The sequence below is a fragment of the Carassius auratus genome, chromosome 26, assembly GCF_003368295.1.
Source record: "Carassius auratus strain Wakin chromosome 26, ASM336829v1, whole genome shotgun sequence".
Taxonomy (NCBI): Eukaryota; Metazoa; Chordata; class Actinopteri; order Cypriniformes; family Cyprinidae; genus Carassius; species Carassius auratus.
This window is the reverse complement of record NC_039268.1, coordinates 7,770,315-7,787,264: the sequence shown is the minus strand read 5'-3', so window position 1 is coordinate 7,787,264 and position 16,950 is coordinate 7,770,315. Positions and strand designations below refer to the sequence as shown.

The following is a 16,950-nucleotide window of genomic DNA, read 5'->3' as shown; positions in this document are numbered from 1 at the left end:
TTTTTTTTTTTTTTTTCCCTAATTATATTTTAACACTTAAAATGGTAACAACTTTATAGTTAACTGGTTTTTTCCAAGTTGAAAACCTTATTTAATATCACTGATTCAACCTTAATGCATGAATTTACAAAACTTGTGCACTTGCTTATGTAAAGCTGTTTATAAAGACTTACAACGTATAATGTATGCAATTCATAATGAAACAGCAAATAACATGATAAATACATACTAGAAAAATTCTGCTTGAGATGTGAAAATTTCTTAGTTTAGAGTTTAACAGGAAGTATATGTTAATGTTTGAGGAGGGAGTCTGGCAGTTCATAATTTGCTATAATTTTCTTTTCTTCATGTGGGGGATGGTTTTGAAAAGTTAAAGTGTTGGTCCTGGGTTTAAATCTGAACGGTTGACTTGAGTGTAGCACAATGGATCCATAGACAACTAAGGAGCCTCAATTAGAATAACAAATACTAGCTGGGCTTCCCCTGTCACACACACACAATTACCCTCTTACACACTACACACACACATAGACATTCAGAGTTTTCTCTCCGTCTCGCTCACTTGCGATTTTCACACACATATTCCCCTCAGTCTTTCTCTCACAAACATACACCTTCTCTCTCTTTTTCACTTTCTTCAGACTCTATAGGGCAGAAAACAATAGGTAGTAAATAATCAAATTAAACGCATGTTTTAGCAGAGAACTGCTGGAGGCTTTCAGCCCCATTAGCTCCAGAAAGGAAGGAGGGAGAGGCGAGAAAGGGGAGGAATGGACAGGGAGGGAAACAGGGATGGAGAGGAGTGGTGGGAGAGCAAGAGGAAGGAACGCTTGCCAGACCATCACATTTGGCCCAAATGAGGCGTACACTAATGCTGCCTCTTCAGAGTATCTAAGAACTGTATGTGTGTGTGTGTTAGAGAGAGAGATTCTTTGGCTCCTGTCTGTATCAACACATCAGACTTGCAGGCCACCCAACAGAAGCTCTCATCCTGCTTTAAATAGCTGTTTAACTTTGAACGTGTGTATGTGTTTGCATGCCCATAGTGAGTGCTGGTTTGTTCTAATCAAATCACACAGGGTCTTAAATTGTGGAATGCACTCATGTTTGTTATACTGCATTGTTAACATGTCTCTAATGACCTCCTAGGTTGTATATGAGTACAATAGTTTTTGCTTCCTCGTATATTATCAGTTTAAATAATCTCTAATCATCAACCAAAACTGCACCTCCCTTCATCCTGTATAAAATCACATCAATCTCTTTATCCCAGTTGTTGTTAATTCTGCAGAACAGTTTGGTCCATGCTGCCTTTAGCATTTCCACAGTAGTCAGCACAGTCCTGATTCATTTTGATTTAAACCCTCAAACCGTTTTGATTTACGAAACAAAGAACAGAAGTGAGTGCTTCTAAAGGCCATTGGAATTAAATGCTAAGATAGGTTTTAAGAATCTCATTCTGGAGTTTTTTTTTTTCCTTCTTAAAAAACTAAAATAAAATCACATGTGTCTGTTTAACAAATACATTCTAGTTTTTTAGTCTCGTCTGTCCCATAGTCCTCCTTGCTGTGGCAATTTTTAATCTTGGAATTTTATTATGTGTAATGTTCTTAGAGTCTGAAATAACAGGAATTTAAAACAAGCATGCTTGTTGAGGAAAATATAATTGTCTAATTATACACCACCACACTGCCCAGCAGGGGCAATGTGTTTTTCTAAGAAATATTATGGATCATACACATTTTTGGTTTAAAAAAAAAATAAAAGAAAAAGAAAACTGGCAGCTGTTTATAAGCATTGCAGGATTGCTTTTTCTTCTTTTTCTTCTTCTTCTTCTTCTTTTTTTCTTTTCTTTTTTTTCTTTTTTTTTGTTATTGTCATTAAATTATATGATGTCAATAAATCAACATATTTGAGATATTAAAAAATACATGTAGGTTATAACAGATCAATTATATTTAAGATTAAAGATATCAAAATAAAATAATGACAGATCACATGATGATAAACATAAACAATAGGCAAAATGCATGCATTCAACATTAAAAAAATATATATATATATATATTAAAAAATCCAAACAAATGTGATATTCATGCAGGGAAATCTGGGAATTTGACCATTAATGTATTTCCTGAAATATAAGAAATTACACACCCTTCATATATTCTTAATTTTTAAATAATATATAAATTATAAATAAATATAAGACATTTGAACAATCTTTTGAAGAAAAAATACACGTGTTGTCTTTTAAAATGCAGTATGATTTATGGTATAAGGTGACAGTTTTAAGTCTGACAAAATAATTAATATAGTCTATTTTTTTTTTTTTTTTACATTAGTAACGCTAATTTTATGAATTAGTATACAAAGGCTTAATGTGGTATTATTTTGCTGCTTGCTCATTATAATTTTAACAATACTACCTTATTGTTATTATTATCATTATTAAACTAAAATTTTGTAACTAGGAATTCTGTATTTTAAAAAAAAGTATTAGCATTTGTCACACCTTCCATATTATACCATACAGCTTACATTACATTACATGTCATAACATAAAGTGCCAAACTCTCAGCATCTATCTCTCTCTCTCTCCTCCGCTCTCTTTCTCTCTCTGTTTGTAGGTGAGCTAAAGCGCAGAGAGCGGCAGCGGCACTGTTCAGTCACTGGTGACAGTGGAGGGGAGTACTATGTCTCAGCGCTCCTCTCGGGATATTCTCTTTAGTTCGTCTTTTGAGCGCTCCTCCTGTCTCCAGTCCTGTCTCTCCTCCTGTCTCCAGTCCTGTCTCCCCCTCGCGCTCTTTTAATCCGTGTCGCAGTGAGAGAAAGGGGAAGAGGGCGCGGAGAGAATAGCGAACCGGTCCCCGCATCATTCCAGATGGCTGCCTCTGAATCAGCGGATGAGATTGGGCTCTTGGGTTCAGAGCTGTAAGGAGCTGGTGTTCCGGAGAGAGAGGCGGCTCTGGTGTGACAGCTTCCCGTTCAGCAGTGCTTCGGGTTCGGTTTAAGGTAAGGTCTCGTCGGCTGGGGATAGCGAAAGTGCGGATTAATGTGAGTTACGTTTAGTGTTGTAACTTTGTGCTGAATGGGGTGCTGATTGCTGAACGTCTTTGTGTGAGAGATTTAGAGATGCGCTGTGTTGGAATGTCACGTTACCGGTATCTTACCGGACCTGTGCGTTTGACTCGCGTTGTTTTTAACCGCTTCATTGGTCTTTACTAAATTATAATTTATTTTACGCGAAATCAGATCTTTAAGCGCGACTGATAACGGTCTCGGGTTTAGTTTTGGAAGAGCAACCGTTAATGCACAAGCACATGTGTAGCTATGTTTATCGCCATCAGGTTCTTGGACTCATTTAAAGTAGGCTTTTGAAAAGAAAAAAAAAATCTGAAATAGGCTATTATTTTGAATAACAGAAAATCGTAAACATTTCAAGATTTACTGGTCTTTTTAGAAACCTTGTTTTAGACTGGCTAATCCGCTTTTGTTTTCTTTTTTATTTTATTTTATTTTTTTATTTTATTTAGATATTACCTCAGGTTATTATTTGCGTAAAAATTTAATATGTTAAAATGTTTTTAATACAAACGTATTGATGCATTAAGTCTGTAGAAGATGAGAAGACCGAGCCAAGAAATGTATAATACGTTACAATATTATTAGTATTAATGAAAGTTAAAGCAGGCAAAAAGATATCTCATCTTTGCAATGTTTCCCAGTTCAAAGAATGCGCCGCCTCGCGGGGAAACACGCGTGCGCACGTTGCAGGTTATATATATATATATATATATATATATATATATATATATATATATATATATATATATATATATATATATATATATATATATATATATATATATATATATATATATATATTATTAAACCTAACCCTTACACAAACTTGATGACGTTAGTTCTAAAACTAAATATGACTTGGCTGATTGTTGAGCTTTTGAAGGCCACTTCAAATATTTAAATATGTTAAATATGTAAATATGTATTTTCAAAAGTATTAGCAAGTTATAGCCATATCAGAACAACCTGCAGAGTGCATTAAACTCGATGATTATTCTGTATTAATAAACATGGTTGAAGAGTAAAGTAATAATACGCACATCCAAAAATCACTTGTGATTTGATAGCGTTAAATGAACATTTACTATAATGTCACAATCTCTAATATTCCACTCTTTAAGTAAAGCCTGTGTCTCAGTTATAAAGTGTTACATTTTTCTTTTGGTAATCTCAGTTTTTCTCCCGCTATGAAATTAATCCTGTGCCTCGATCTCACATTCCCACCTTCTTGAATTCCCCTGTGAAGTTCTTGCACAACGCTGTAATCTGTTATATCAATCTTGTGTAATTCATGTCCCTTTAATTACGTACTCCGATATCACACAGACCGTGACGTGCACATTGTCGCACACACACACACATATAAACAGAGAGTGAACAAGATGGTGTACTTGTTGGATGTTCTAGATTTAATGTGCTAATGCATTTAATGCATGTACTAGTGAATGCATTGAATGAGTAATCAGCCTTATTGTATTTGCCCCTGCCTGTTTTAGTGTGTCTACAAGGGGAAAACGAAAGTGTACACTTTAGCCTCCATCTCTTTTTTTATGCGGAAGCAACTTTAAAGATAAAATGCAGTCGTGTGGATTACCTGATGTACACAAAGTATATGTGTGACACAGTTGATTCCCATTAGACAAATGATGAATTTCTCCCTCAGAGCCACCCTGAGGCTCCCATTGGCTCATCCTCCAACTTCCTATTTATATACAGCCAATCACACACTCCTCCCGGGAAGTGTTGGCCACAGCTGGTGAAGTGCTGATTGAAAACAACCTGAAGGCTGACGGCTGTATTGCCCCTCAAGAGCATCCATACACACCCTTGATGAACACTTCTGTGACAGAAAAACACACACATCTCAGGGAGGCTTAAAGTTAGGCCTAAACTTAAATATGAATTTGCTTGTCTTTTGTCATCTGTATTCTCTGCAGGTTTGTTGGGGGTCAGGAGGATTCTCAGGACATGGAGGGTTGATAGTTGGATGAGGATTCATTTCGGGAGTAGCTGAAAGTTTTGTGTCACATTTTCAACCAAAATCTCTTTCAGTGGCTTGGAAGCAAATTTGCTAGTTTTGTGAGATGGTCACATGACTGCAGCATGCTTACCAAAAAAGCCAATTTGCAGCTTTAGTACGCCTCAGCGAGCAATCAGAGACTCCCACCCACACACACTCCCACACATGTGTGCCGTTTGCCATGAATCTGGCCACCAAGCTGCGGAGGAATCTGAGGAGGCTGGTCATCCTCCTCGCCACCTTCTGTGTGGTCAGCATTCTAGTCTCCGCCTACTACCTTTACACAGGCTCCACCCAAGAACTGGACCTCGCGGACCGTGCCGCAGGTCCAGACTGTGCAGACCTCCGGGCGCTCCCTTTCCGACAGTCAGAGCCTCGGACACCTAAACCGATCGATCCTTCACGTAAGGATCCGGTGGTGTTGGTATTTGTAGAGAGTCAGTATTCTCAACTCGGACAGGACATCATCGCCATTCTAGAATCCAACCAATTCCGTTACCATGCCGAAATTGCGCCAGGAAAGGGTGACATCCCACCTCTAACGCACAAAGACCGTGGACGCTATGCACTGGTCATCTATGAGAACCTTCTCAAGTATGTCGGGATGGACGCGTGGAACCGTGACCTTTTGGATAAATACTGTGCCGAATACAGCGTTGGAGTCATCGCATTTCATCGTGCAAGTGAAAACTCCCAGCCTGCACTGCAGCTTAGGGGTTTCCCTCTGACATTGCGAACAAATGTTGCTCTTCGAGACTGCTGTGTAAACCCCCGCTCACCTCTGCTATACATAACCCGGGCGGAAGTGGATCGTGGCCACTTACCCGAAGAGAACTGGACTGTGTTTCAGTTCAACCATTCCACGTATGAACCAGTCCTATTAGCTAAAACTCGTCACATTGAGGGTGGAGGGTCCCAGATCATACCAAGTCCCCAGGGTCTCCATGCTACCGTCGTGCAGGACTTGGGCCTGTACGATGGGGTGCAGCGTGTGCTGTTTGGACATGGGCTGAGCTACTGGTTACACAGACTTATACTGGTGGATGCCATCTCTTATCTCACAGGCAGGAAGCTGTCACGATCTCTGGAACGCTACATCCTGGTTGACATTGATGATATTTTCGTTGGGAAGAAAGGGACAAGAATGAATGTGAATGACGTAAAGGTAAGAGAAAACTATTCAAAAAAATAGTCTTTTAATTATTATTTTTTATATATATATATATATATATATATATATATATATATATATATATATATATATATATATATATATATATATATATGATTTTTTTTTTAAAAATCAAAATAAGATGTTCAGTCACACTTCATTTAAAGGTCCGGTTCTCACTATTAACTATTAGTTACTAAATATGACTTCTACCTCAATAAACTCCTAATTACTGTTTATTAAAAGTTAATAAGGTTGTTTAGCTTAGGTATTGGGTAGCATTAAGGGTGTACTGTAGAATATGGTCAAGCAGAATATGTGCTTTTTAGGTACTAATAAATAGTCAATATGCTAGTAATATGCATATTTATATGCAACTAGTGAGAATTGGTCCCCTACAATTTTCTTAATAAACAAATTATTAATTAGCACATTTAAATGGTGTCATGATAGAATACGTCAACAGAGATGTTCTGCATTAAACACACACACTAGCATAAAATTATTTCCAGTCTGTTTCAACTAAATCACCAAAGACAAAACAAAGATTAGTACCCAAGCTCTAATTAGCTGTGTGGGATTTTGGAAGAAGAATTTGGTTGATATATAGTTCCCTTTCACAGGTGTTCGCGTCTGAATTACTGAATGTGAATGTTTTTGTGGACAAGAAGGGGATGTTGTGTGTTGTGTGTGTGTGTGGGCCAGTGATGCGCGGGTCAATGTATTAATAACCCGCACCCGGCCGACATTTTCAACTAACCCGCCCGCAACTCGGACCGCAAAAAAAGGAAAAGAAAATATTGTACCCGACCCGCTTCCTGACCCGCATTTTTAATATGTAGTAAATGCTCATCATATCGTCATTGGGCCATAGACGTAGGAACTAGGCAAAAAAAAAAAAAAACTAAAACAAAATCCTTAATATATTCTAATTTTGTCAAGAATTATTTAAAAAAAATCTTCAATAAGGTCATAATTTGTTCTAAAATAGTCTAGTCTGGCTATGTCTATTTTTATGTTTCTGTTCAGCAGACATGAGCTTCGGGTTTGCGCATTTCTCCATATATTACGCTCCGTTCGCTCATTCCGTGGGGTCTCGCTCAACCCAGAATGGCCTGCTGGTTCCAAAATATTCAAGGAGACATTTAATTGTTTAGTAATAATAAACTGGTGTTTTCTGTGTCGCTGCAAAGATTAAGTTTACAACGCCAGAGAGAAATGCACATTATGGATTAGCCTACATAATCAGAGAGTAGCCTATTTATTTTGGTTTTAATATTTTCGTTTAAAAGTAGACATTTCAAGCTTTCTGTAATAGATTGCCTTATATTTCTCAAATCTGTGAGGCACACGCTGAGTTTCGGCGCCCTCCAGGTCACATGCAAGTGATCCTGCCGGCGCCTCATTACATTGTCTGTTATATATTTGCTTCTTATTTATAAAATTACGGGCAACTGATTGATAAAACATTGATCAAAATTAAGATACAATTTATAGAAAACGAAAATCTTTATCTTAAAAATCTGATTTTCTACAAAAAATAAAATAAAAAAACATTTATTGTTATTATTATCATCATTATCATTATTATTATTATAATTAATGTTGAAAAGAGCTGAAAATATTTTTTCAGGTTTATTAGGGGGGATAAATTGAAAGAACAGCATTATTAAATTTGTTACAGTCACATTTATTTGTTACATTTATATTATTTACATCAAGCTTTTGAATAGTATTATATATTGTTACTGAAACTTCATAATGTTTCACTTGATTATACATTTAGTCAGGAATTATATTTTGGAAAAAGTCTAACTAGTAAAATGTTTACAGGTTATGTGAAAAACGATGAAACACCGTAGGCACCCGCTCATTTTGGATCAACCCGCGCATCACTGGTGTGGGCATGTTTTTGTGCCATAACAGGACACAACTCTGTATAATGACATGGGTATGACACAGGTTACAAGGAGAGGGTGACTTATGAGGACATAACCCATGTCCCCATTTTTCTTAACGCTTATAAACCATAGAAGAATTAGGGTTTTTTTGAGAAAGTAAAAATGCACAAAGTCTCCTGTGAGGGTTAGGGTTAGGTGTAGGGTTGGTGTAGGGCAATAGAATATACAGTTTGTACAGTATAAAAACCATTACACCTATGGGATGTCCCCACTTTTCACAAAAAAAGTGTGTGTGTGTGTGTGTCATGGAATTGAAGTGGGTGTTTGAGTTGGCGTCAGTCACTATAAAGAGGCTATTGAGAGGGACAAGAGCAGTAAAATTGTGTTCATTCTCTCTTTCACACACTCATTCATAATCTCGTTCCCACGTCTGGCCCCTCTCTGAGGCTGTTCAACAGATTGAAGGGCTGCTCACACTCCATTGTGAGATGACTTCATGACTTCCAGAGCTTTCAGATTCAAGTGCATGCACAAGAGTGTATATAAATTAATGCCGGCATTATGCAACAATTAGAAATGGATACACTGATTGGAGAGAGTCAAATATTTAAAATAGCAGTTCTGTCAAATTCTGTCAAAATTGACTGATTTTGTTCCAAACCTGTTTTCTTATTTCTTTTCTTTTTTTTAAGGAATTGCTACACAGCTCTTTCCAAAGTTTGTAGTGAGCTGTTAAAAGGACAGAAAACCCCTTAAATGTAATCCATACAACTTCTTAAAGTCTTCTCAAGCTTTTGTGAGGAACAGATTAAAATAAAATAAAATGAATGCAATTTTAATGAATATCCACTTGGGGAAATTCAGTACAATGGCAGTACATTGTGACTCACTTTAATGATTAACAGAGCATTTAAAGAGCGTCACCAAAAAAAGGTTCCAGGTCTGAAAATGGCAAAGCTCAGAGCCCTAAACGCACACTAAATCTAAGTCTAAATGGATTCCATAATTTTTGGGTTAAACTCTCTTAACGCATTTGTTAAGCAGTTTTACAACATTTAAATAGACATTAGAGATGTTCCGATACCCTTTTTCTCTTCCCGATACCGATTCCGATACCTGGGCTCAGGGTATCGGCCGATACCGAGTACTGATCCGATACCTGGGTGTGTATCTGTATATACAGCTGTATATACTACTAGCCCTGTGTAAATTGCTAGAATTCTTTTTATGGTGTGCTTCAGACAGATCCCTCAATAAAACATGAACAAATACATGGTGAACTACTGTATTTATTACAGTATTTTTATTATCTAACATGAATTTGACAGTATTATTTATTTTCATATGCAAAAAAGAACTTCAAATGCAGCCAAAAATCTAACACCGCAAACTAAAAAAGGTATTTAAGTTTTACAATATAACTGTATAAAAAAACTGCAACAAATAAGTCTAGGAATATAAAAAAAGATCTATTAATCAGATAATCTCTTTACAACAAAACAAGTAAAAAACAAGCAACCATCTAGGCATAATTATTATTATTATAGAGACGTATTATTATTACTGTAGGCTACAACAGTAGCTTTATATATTGTCAATTTACTCATGTAAACCAAACATTTATTTTAATGGGCTGCCATGAAGATCTTTGAGTGTCTGTGTTTATGATATGACAGTATTCTCAAATGAAACGGTAAATTCTCATGAAGTGACGGTTTATGCGTTCGTGTCCTCATGACACACAGCAGAGACTACAAAACAGCGAGCTCTCGCGCATCTGTGCCAGTCACCCACAGAGATGTAGATTTTGCGGGAGTAATATTTAAATAGTATTTTGCAGTTTAATATTCACAGACACTAGTATATATTCGGCTACTGTCTGGAGCCCTGCGCTTTGACTTACACGGAAGCGACTGAACGCAGCTGCCGGTACTGAATATACTTGAGAGTCTGTAACTACCGGTACTACAGAGACATACTGCTAACCACTGATCTATAATATAGAAGCGGCTTCACTGTCTTTTGGCAGTTTAGAATGTGATGAGTGATCCAGTCATATATAGATCAGGGCTGCTAACGCGTTTTCATTTCTTCTTCGCTGCTCTAAACAGGGGTTGCTTGTGGCAACACAGCACAACTTCCTGTGTTTTCAATGCATTTTGAGCAGCGAAGAAGAACCGTGCAGCGGTTAGGCAAAGCTTGCGGTCATAACTAGGTATTTTTTAAGAAAATGGTATCGGATCGGTATATGGGTTCATGTACTCGCCGATGCCGATGCCAGAATTTGTTGTGGTATCGGAGATATTTCCGATACTAGTATCGGAATCGGAACAACTCTAATAGACATGTTGGTAAGTACAAATTGAGTATACGCATGTCTCTCTTCATATGTCTGTGACGCTCCCATAAATATTTAATAAGGGAAATTATAAATGAGGTACCTAACATTCACACATCTTTGTCACATTTTAAAATATTAAACCCACTCGACGCAGGAATTGCACATTCTTTATACTTTCTCCTTATGGGTCATTTCCATGTTAACTATCCCTCTGATTTCAAACAAAAAGACTCTATAAACAGTGTGATACCTTTATACCTAGCATGGGTACACATTTAATTTCTGAATCTTAAATTCTCTGAGAAAGGTTGGTGTCTAAGCACGTGACACTTTCCCAGATGTTGCTAGCTAAGAATGTGCACTGTCAAATTCTTCCCGATTGGTCAGAGCTAATTTAGACCTGGCAAATAAGGCAGTGGTAATCTGGAGGTTCTGGAGGGGGTGCTCAGGGAGAGAATTAGAGCTAGTCGCTCTGGTGCACGACTGGAAATGTCAGCGGAAAATTCCCGGAGGATACTGGGGAAAAACAAGGCGTGTAGTGATGGGGGAGAGAAGTGGGAAGGTTTTGATCCACCAGCCATTGTTTTTAGCCACTGTTAGCCTCTAACTGTCTATGGCGGGCTGTTCCAGAAATCTAGAACAGGTGCATGTGTTTGTGCATGTGTGTGGAAAGGCCGATACTAAGCCTGGTGAATGAAATGGCAGATAACAGATAATCAATGGAAACCCATGGTTCTTAACTGGTGGGTCGTAAACCAACATTGGGATATGAGGGTGTTCTGATAGATTCAGGATGGAATAAACAATGCTAAATACCAAAAATATAATGCAACTAATCATATAATCACACACTAGTAGAGTAATGACCTTTTAAGGGGGAAGAAAACATTGCCTATTTTGCTGTGTATTAGTAGAAGCTGCTTTGTGGAAAGTAGACAACTTAATTCTCTAAAACTAAGTAAAACAGCTTAAAACAAAACACACCCAAACCATGTCAAATATGTGTTCACTTAAATTAAATCTATTTTGGGTTCTAAAGCAAAACCAGTTGAGAACCACTGGTTTGTGAAATATCACAAAATACTTTTCCCTGTTAGACTAGTGTAACAATCATACAACAGATACTTCTTGACTTTTGTTGGAATAGGCTCATCTCATGTATTTGTAGAGGGTGTAACGATGAGAGAGAAAAAACAAGAGCCAGAGTGAGAGAGAAAGGAACCATGTGAGCTCTAGATGTAGGTGTTGTAGATTAGAATGTCACTCTTAGTGACTGCTTGCCATATCTCCCATCAGCCCATGGGGCAGGCTGAAAAAACAGGGGACACCAGTGATAAATGACTTGATGCACATTTGCACACACTCACAAACACAAAAGGGATTTACCCTCACTTTATGTGTGTGTGTGTGTGTGTGTGTGTGTTTGAGTGTGTGGATTCCCCAAGCAGAGATTCTGCTGATGTGATGGCCTGTTGGTCAGGACTGTTTCCTTGTGTATGGTATGTTCTCTGTTGCAGGGGGCGTGGCTATCATTTGTCAGCGAGATTGGGGACACCTGGGCCCAGGTGTTTCACACCTTTATAAACCTGCCACTCTCTTTGTGAGGGGAGAGCCCTTCTCTCCCGTGCACTGGTTGTTTTGTTCATGCAACACGCAACAGTATACGATCCATTCATTCAAACATGCACCTCATTCTACTGACTTTACTGATTTTCACACGTCACTGTTGTGTTATGTTATGTTAGTTGTTGTATTGGTGTTTTTGTTCAGTTAATAAACTTCATTTTTGTGGGTTAAAACTGCGTCCTTTTAGTTTTGTCATGGCTTTAGAGCCAGGTCATGACAAGTGGGGGCTCGTCCGTTGGTTTTGATCCGTTATATCGCTTAATTGTTATTTTATTAAGTTATGGAGTAGGTGTTGTATTGTTTTTGGTTTTGTTTTGCGAGGTCGGGTCAGAATATTGTGTATAGTGTGTCGTCATAATGTACGTCAGCTGATGTTGAGGATTCATTATTGCTTCGATCAGGTGTTGGAATCCTGAGGCGACAAAGTGGCTTTGTTTGAAGCGGACGCAGTTGAAACTTTGTGTGCGGTGAGTTTGGTTTTTTTTTTTTTCTCTCTCTCTCTCTCTCTCTCCTTCTCTCTCTCTTTTTTTCGACTTTGGTGCGCAACAATTCAGGTAAATAAGTGTATGACTGTGTTACTGAGTATTCATGGGCTGCAATCGGTGTCCCTGTTAGGTGTAGTGGCGTTGCTCTTTTGGATTTTTTTTTTTTTTTTGGGCTGGGTTTTGTAGTGTTGTGGTGAAGGCGGTTAGAGCAATTGTCTCGGGCGCACATCCGTGGTCTGGGGCGAGTCGCCAGGTTCTGGTTGCTTGTCCTGTCCATCGGGCGTTGGTGCTTAAATGCCCACCGCCGGTAACTGCATGAAGAGAAAGGTTTTAGTTTAGGTAGGTAGCTTTTGGGGGCTGAGTTAGTTAGGGGGACATCCTTTGCTTTTAGATCTTGGCCATTGTGTGTTTTGAGTCATATACTTGCTGAGCTGTTTTTGCGCATTTTGATAATGTCGATTGTGGAGGAATTTATTGCTTGTCCGTCGGAAAAGGCGTTTGAGCAATGTACAAAAGAGCAGTTGCTGCAGTTGGCAGACTACTATCAAGTTGAGGTTAGTAGTAGTTCTAAAAAAGAAAAAATAAAAGGCAGTGTAAAGAGTAAATTGGTTGAACAGAAAATTTTGGTGGAAGAAAAATTGACTGATTCGTCTTTTACGCCTGTATCAATGGAGGGATTGAGTTTTGCAGAGAGGAAAGAACTTTTTATGTTGCAAATAGAATATGATAAATATAAAGTGAACGCCACAATCGAGAAAGATTTGGCTGTGGAAAAGTTGCGTCAGCAAACTGAGCAAACGCGCTTGGATTTGGAACATCAACTCGAGGTGATTCGCGAGGGTAAAAGTACATCTCGACCTGGAGTGCATTTGGAGTTAGCTTCAGATCCTCAGCAGCTTAGCTCTGATTTTGATGTGTTGGGAAATTTGCGACTAGTGCCGAAGTTTTCGGAGAGTGATCCAGATTCTTTTTTTCTGCTATTTGAAAGGGTTGCAGATGCACGTAACTGGCCGGCAGCAGCTCGTGCTTTGATGCTTCAATGCGTGTTAACTGGTAAAGCTCAAGAGGCCTATTCAGCAGTAACTGCGGCAGATAGTCAAGATTATGCAAGGGTGAAAGCTGCCGTGTTGAAGGCTTATGAACGCGTTCCAGAATATTACAGACAAAGATTTAGATCTTGGAAAAAAGGTCCGAAGCAGAGCCATCTAGAATTTGTGCGGGATTTAACCACTTGCTTTTCACGATGGTGTGCGTCTGCTGAGGTCACTGATTTTGAGAGTTTATGGGAACTCGTTATATTGGAACAGTTTAAAGACTCAGTTCCCGAACGTGTTGCCATATATATCAGTGAGCAAAAGGCAAAAACTGTGGCAGAAGCAGCTGCGCTGGCTGATGATTTTGTGTTGATACATAAACATGCATTTGTTGAACACAGGGTTCCAACGAATTATATAGGGACTGGGATGAGTACAATGCTTGATGTTTCGTCTAGTACAAATAGAGTTTTTCAGTCCGATGGGGGTGGTGGTTCACGTGAAGCGGATAAACGTTGCAACTATTGTCATAAACGCGGTCATTGGGAGGCTGACTGCTACATGCTTAAGGCTCATAAGACAAAATTTGTTCCAGGTTCTCAGGTAAAAGGCGCGGGCTTGGCTGTGCCTGGAAATCTGACAACCGGAGATTCGGGTTACCCAGTAGACAGCTCGTGTTCAGCTGCTATGAAGTCTTATTTGCCGTTTGTGAGAAGGGGTTATGTGAATCTGGTTGGTAGTGAGGTAAAAGTGCCGGTGAATATTTTGAGGGACACGGGAGCATTTGATTCATTTATTCAGGCAGGCGTGTTACCTTTATCCAAAGAGTCTGAAATTGGCAGTTTTATTCCAGTTCGTGGAATGGGCTTGAATGTTTTGTCTGTACCATTACATAGAGTGGTTATTGATTGTGATTTGTTTCAGGGCGAAGCTGCGCTTGCTGTGCGCCCAGCGCTGCCAATTGAGGGAGTCTCTTTGATTCTCGGTAACAAATTGGCGGGTACTCGGGTTTGGCCTGATGTTATTCCGCCCATCATTGCCGAGTTGGCGCCGCAGTTGAGGCAAGATCCTGATGAATGCCAACGGGATTTTCCTGAGGCATTTGCAGCCTGCGCTGTAACCCGCGCTATGGCGCGTGCCAACACTGAGCATGAATCTGTTTTTCACACTGGTAAAGGTTTAAAAAAGTTGTCATTGCCTTTGGCCGATTTCCCTGTATCTCTGTCCCATAGTGAGTTGGTGGCGGAGCAGCAATTAGATTCTTCACTGACAGGATTGTATGATCAGGTCAGGCCTGACGGGGAGGTCGAGGACAGCGCCTGTGGATATTTTCTGCAGAATTCTCTGTTGGTGAGAAAATGGACTTCGCACAGGGGTAATGTGGTTGGGGACCCTATCTTCCAGCTTGTTCTACCAGCTAAGCTTAGGCAGTCAGTGTTAAAAATTGCACACAATGAGTCGGGACACTCTGGTGTAAAGAAGACATATGATCGTTTGTTGAGACATTTTTTTTGGCCTTGTTTAAAAAGAGATGTTTCCTTATATATTAAAACGTGTCATACGTGTCAGCTGACAGCCAAGCCTAATCAAGTTTTGAAATCTGCCCCACTGTATTCCATTCCTGCTGTTAGTCAGCCATTCGAGCATTTGATTATCGACTGTGTTGGCCCTTTACCACGATCAAAGTCTGGCGCTGTCTATTTATTAACGGTGACGTGTCAGAGCACCCGCTATCCAGTCGCATATCCGTTGCGCACTATTTCAGCCAGGTCAGTAGTTCGTGCTCTTTCTCAGTTTATTTCAATTTTTGGTATTCCAAAAATAGTTCAATCTGACCGAGGGTCAAATTTCTGTTCTCATGTGTTTGCGCAAGTTTTAAAACAACTTCGAGTTCAACACAATCAAGCCTCGGCCTATTATGCACAGAGTCAGGGGGCGTTGGAACGCTTTCATCAGTCATTGAAATCACTTCTCCGTTCATACTGCACTGAGTTGGGTAGGGATTGGGAAGAAGGGTTACCATGGTTAATGTTGTCGGCCAGAGAGGTAACGCAAGAAAGCCTTGGGTTTAGCCCAAATAAACTTGTATTTTCCCACACTGTTCGTGGTCCATTGGCTGCACTGGCCGACCATTGGAGGGAGACAGAGCCTCCTAAGAATTTAATTGACTTTGTGAATGGTTTTCGCCATCGTCTGTATACTGCAGGAAATCTGGCTAAAGAGAAGTTGACTTCAACACAGGTGAAAATTAAGTCCTGGTATGATAGGAATACAGAGCGGAGAGTTTTTAATCCAGGTGACCAGGTGCTTGCTTTGTTCCCTATTATCCAGTCGCCATTCCAAGCCAAATTTGCAGGACCTTATATGGTGGTGAAACAAGTGACGGAGCAAAATTATGTGATTGCTACACCGGATCGCAGGAAGAGCACACAGCTTTGTCATGTGAATTTGTTAAAACCTTATTATTCCCGCATGCCCCAGCCGTCACTGTGTTGCGCCCCATCAAGTGTGGAAGGTTCTAGGTCAGAGGGTGTGTCGGAGATCATGTTGAGAGATTAATTAGGTGGTCCCTGTTCCTGCAATCGTATTGCCTGGATGTCCATTACATTAAGGGGACTGACAACGTGGTGGCAGACGTGTTGTCTAGAGCTCCACAGGTTTAATCTATGGGCTTAAGGTTCCCCTCCTGTTTTTTTTCCCCAAATTCTCAATTTGCTTCCTAGGTGCACGGATTGCTGAGCTAAGGAAGTGGTAAAGGGGGTGGTGAACTGTGGAACCGGACTGATTATGGTCAAGTAAGAGGTTTGTTGTTTTTATGTAGCTTTGTTTAATAATCACGTTCATATAGTTTTTTTTTTTTTTACTTTATTGAATTATGAATTGTGTTACTAGTCATATGTTGATGACGGGATTCCCTTTGGGACCCCGTTTTTATGGGGGGGGGTGTGATGGCCTGTTGGTCAGGACTGTTTCCTTGTGTATGGTATGTTCTCTGTTGCAGGGGGCGTGGCTATCATTTGTCAGCGAGATTGGGGATACCTGGGCCCAGGTGTTTCACGCCTTTATAAACCTGCCACTCTCTTTGTGAGGGGAGAGCCCTTCTCTCCCGTGCACTGGTTGTTTTGTTCATGCAACACGCAACAGTATACGATCCATTCATTCAAACATGCACCTCATTCTACTGACTTTACTGATTTTCACACGTCACTGTTGTGTTATGTTATGTTAGTTGTTGTATTGGTGTTTTTGTTCAGTTAATAAACTTCATTTTTGTGGGTTAAAACT

General features: G+C 39.4%; 1 protein-coding gene across 2 annotated transcripts in view; it reads left to right on the top strand.

The window, feature by feature from the left end:
• The first annotated feature begins 2,579 nt into the window (after window positions 1-2,579).
• Window positions 2,580-16,950, top strand: part of ndst3 (N-deacetylase/N-sulfotransferase (heparan glucosaminyl) 3) — a 68,921-nt gene continuing 54,550 nt past the window's right edge. The window contains exons 1-2 of one of the 2 annotated variants that reach the window (XM_026203998.1): window positions 2,580-3,015; window positions 5,025-6,272. In XM_026203998.1, the coding sequence (XP_026059783.1) occupies window positions 5,289-6,272 (984 nt within the window). In that variant the 5' untranslated portion in view covers window positions 2,580-3,015; window positions 5,025-5,288. The remainder of the gene's footprint in view (window positions 3,016-5,024; window positions 6,273-16,950) is intronic. The other variant, XM_026203996.1, reaches the window with a different exon arrangement.